Below are 2,693 nucleotides of genomic sequence, written 5' to 3'. Positions count from 1 at the left end.
GCTTGGGTTGGGTTTGGTAGGTTTAGCTGTGATGTATCCTCTATTCGGGCCGAGCATCCCATGTTCCCCTGCTCCGGGCACCATGTTCACGCCTATCTGCGTTCGTGTGATGTGTTGTACCCTTAACTGTACTCATTCTTCCTCCTATCAATGAAATGATACGCAAGCTTTGCGTATTCGTGAAAAAAGGTACAAACATTTATTTTGGTATCACTATATTCAAGATAATACTAATATATTCAACTGCATGGATGTGTCTGGCTCTTTTGTTTTTGATTTTATGCTCTCGTAGAACGGTAAAGATTTGATTTGTCCAGTTTGCACGATGAGTATTCTCCGTTGCATATTTTTAGGCCTTCCATGTGAAATATTCATGCTAACTAGATATATTGCTTATACAAGATGATTATGAGTTGAGGAAGAAATTTTACTATACTTGCTCAAATATTCACAATGAACCTAAACATAACAGTTCTGATATTGGGAATATCTTAAGCCCATCAAGTAGATATTAATTCATTATAGATTCTTAGTTGGATCATTGCTACCTATGTACTTACAGATTATTAGTTGGATCATTGCTTTAAATTATTACCCGATTGTTACTGGCTATTTTTTGTATGCATGTGAAATATAACATGCATTATATTTATATATATAACTTCAAAAAAATATTTTAAATGGCCGTGGCAACGCACGGGCGTTCAACTAGTTATTCTAACAAGCAGGAAGATCATGCCTTGAGCCTTGTGGACCATTTCACTAGTTTTTTTTGTTGCTACTATGTCAAACCATTATTTTTTGTTGCTATATATCTAAGCTGTTTGACTTTTACTTTTTGTATATCAACGTAGATGTTTGGAGCCGTCCGATGTCTGGTGTCGTGATCACGCGGTGATGGGATGGGATCCCACCTCTCCGAGCAAGTTCACAAGCTTGAGAAGGCACTGATGCGAGTACCCTCCCTCTTCAATGCTCGCACAAGCCTCGTTCTTCCACGTCGCAGCCCTCGCCTTGACTCCCTCGTCGCCGAGCAGCCGTGCCACCTTGCTCTCGATCTCCTCCTTGGTGACGACCCCTCGCTCGTCTCGGCAAAGCTTGATGCCGGTGCCCCACACGTTGCACACGTAGCTCTGGTTGGCGAACTGGTCAGCGAAGTACGGCCAGCAGAGGAACGGCACGCCATGCAGCATGCCTTCCATGGTCGAGTTCCACCCGCAGTGTGACACGAAGCAGGCGACGGCGGGGTGCGAGAGCACGCGCTGCTGCGGCGCCCAGCCCACGATGAGACCCTTTCCCTCGACGCGGCGCTTGAACGCGTCGAGCCAACCTTCTGTGGCTCCGGTGGTGAAGTTTGGCCGGACGACCCACAGGAACGGTCGGCCGGAGAGCGCGAGCCCGTCAGCAAGCTCTTGGAACTGCGTCGCGTCCAAGATGCCGGAGCTCCCGAAGGCGACGTAGACGAGGGAGCAGGGGGCCTGCGCGTCGAGCCAGGCGAGGCAGGTGAGGTCTTCGGGCAGGAAATGTCCGGCCGGCCTCGACGTCGGCGCTACCAGTGGGCCGAGCGGCAGCGCGTTCGGGAGCAGGGCCAGAGCGTCAGGTTCCATCTCCATGAAGGTGTTGCATATGATCGTCTCAGCTAGCGGCATCAACCGGTTGGTCCTGAGGACGTTCTGGATGTTGGTTCTGCGCCTCTCAGGCGTGCTGCCAAGGCTGACCCAGGGGATCTCTGCCGCGTCAACGGGCGGCATCAGTTGGACCCTCTCGTGCCTCTTCACGTTCCCTGCGTAATGTACGTGGTGTCCATGTTCATGGTGTACAGTCTACATACCAAGAGAAGACTAGGAAACTAACGAGTTACATGGGGATGGAAATTTTGATTTGCTCTTACCACTTTCATCAACAACACCGTCCTCGATCAATTTTGGGAGGTTCATCCTAAGCGCAAACACGGCTGCAGAGTACGTGGAGAACAAGGCGACACGGACGCCCACCGTGGTTGCCAGGTCCAGCGCCCAGCTCATGGACACGTCCGCTATCATCCAGTTCGTCTTCCTCGACCTGATCATCTCCTCGAGGCGGCCGGACATGGCGGCCGGCAGTCCCTTGACCAGCGCGCCGATGTCCGTGTGGTCGTCGGCAGGCCCCAGGCCGTCTGGAATGGAGAGCATGTGAACTCCTCCTGGGATTGCTCCGTCCTCTGCCAAGGCTTGGAGGACGCGGCCGTGGTTGAACTCGGTGTTGACGAAGTCGATCTCCAAGCCGTGCTCGACGAGCTTGCGGGACAGCTCCATGAGCGGGATGACGTGGCCCTGGGCAGGAAAGGGTAGCACCATGACACGAGGTTGAGCTTGAGCAGCAGCAGCCGCCATTGAGCTAGGTTGTTCGCGCTAGAAATGGAGTATGCCTTGACAAATTTGCAAGAGCAAAGTTTGTCACAGGGTCTCCCGGTGGACGCGGACGACAGGGATGGACGGGTAGTCTGTCATATATGCTCACACATGTGCATATATAAGGGTCTGCAGACCAATTGATGTTGCATCAGCTCATCTCTAGTCAACAGACCACATTTTTGTCTCTTCCAAAGAAAGGGTTATCTGGGTAATGACTCATCACATCGTGTTGATAAGTTTTTATGAAGTTGTGGAGTGGAGTGTGGACCACGTTGTACATATATATATATATATATATAT

At 50.8% G+C, this 2,693-nt stretch overlaps 1 protein-coding gene across 1 annotated transcript; it reads right to left on the bottom strand.

The window, feature by feature from the left end:
• Window positions 1-816: 816 nt before the first annotated feature.
• LOC119306254 (UDP-glycosyltransferase 83A1-like) lies at window positions 817-2,372 on the bottom strand. Its single transcript, XM_037582526.1, has 2 exons — window positions 1,892-2,372; window positions 817-1,783 (listed from the first exon to the last, which is right to left on the bottom strand). The coding sequence occupies exons 1-2, from the start codon at window positions 2,370-2,372 to the stop codon at window positions 888-890; spliced, it is 1,377 nt and encodes a 458-aa protein (XP_037438423.1). The 3' UTR covers window positions 817-887.
• Window positions 2,373-2,693: the final 321 nt, after the last annotated feature.

The sequence above is a fragment of the Triticum dicoccoides genome, chromosome 5B, assembly GCF_002162155.2.
Source record: "Triticum dicoccoides isolate Atlit2015 ecotype Zavitan chromosome 5B, WEW_v2.0, whole genome shotgun sequence".
Lineage (NCBI taxonomy): Eukaryota > Viridiplantae > Streptophyta > Magnoliopsida > Poales > Poaceae > Triticum > Triticum dicoccoides.
The sequence above is the reverse complement of the archived record's forward strand: the minus strand, read 5'-3'. Positions and strand labels throughout refer to the sequence as shown.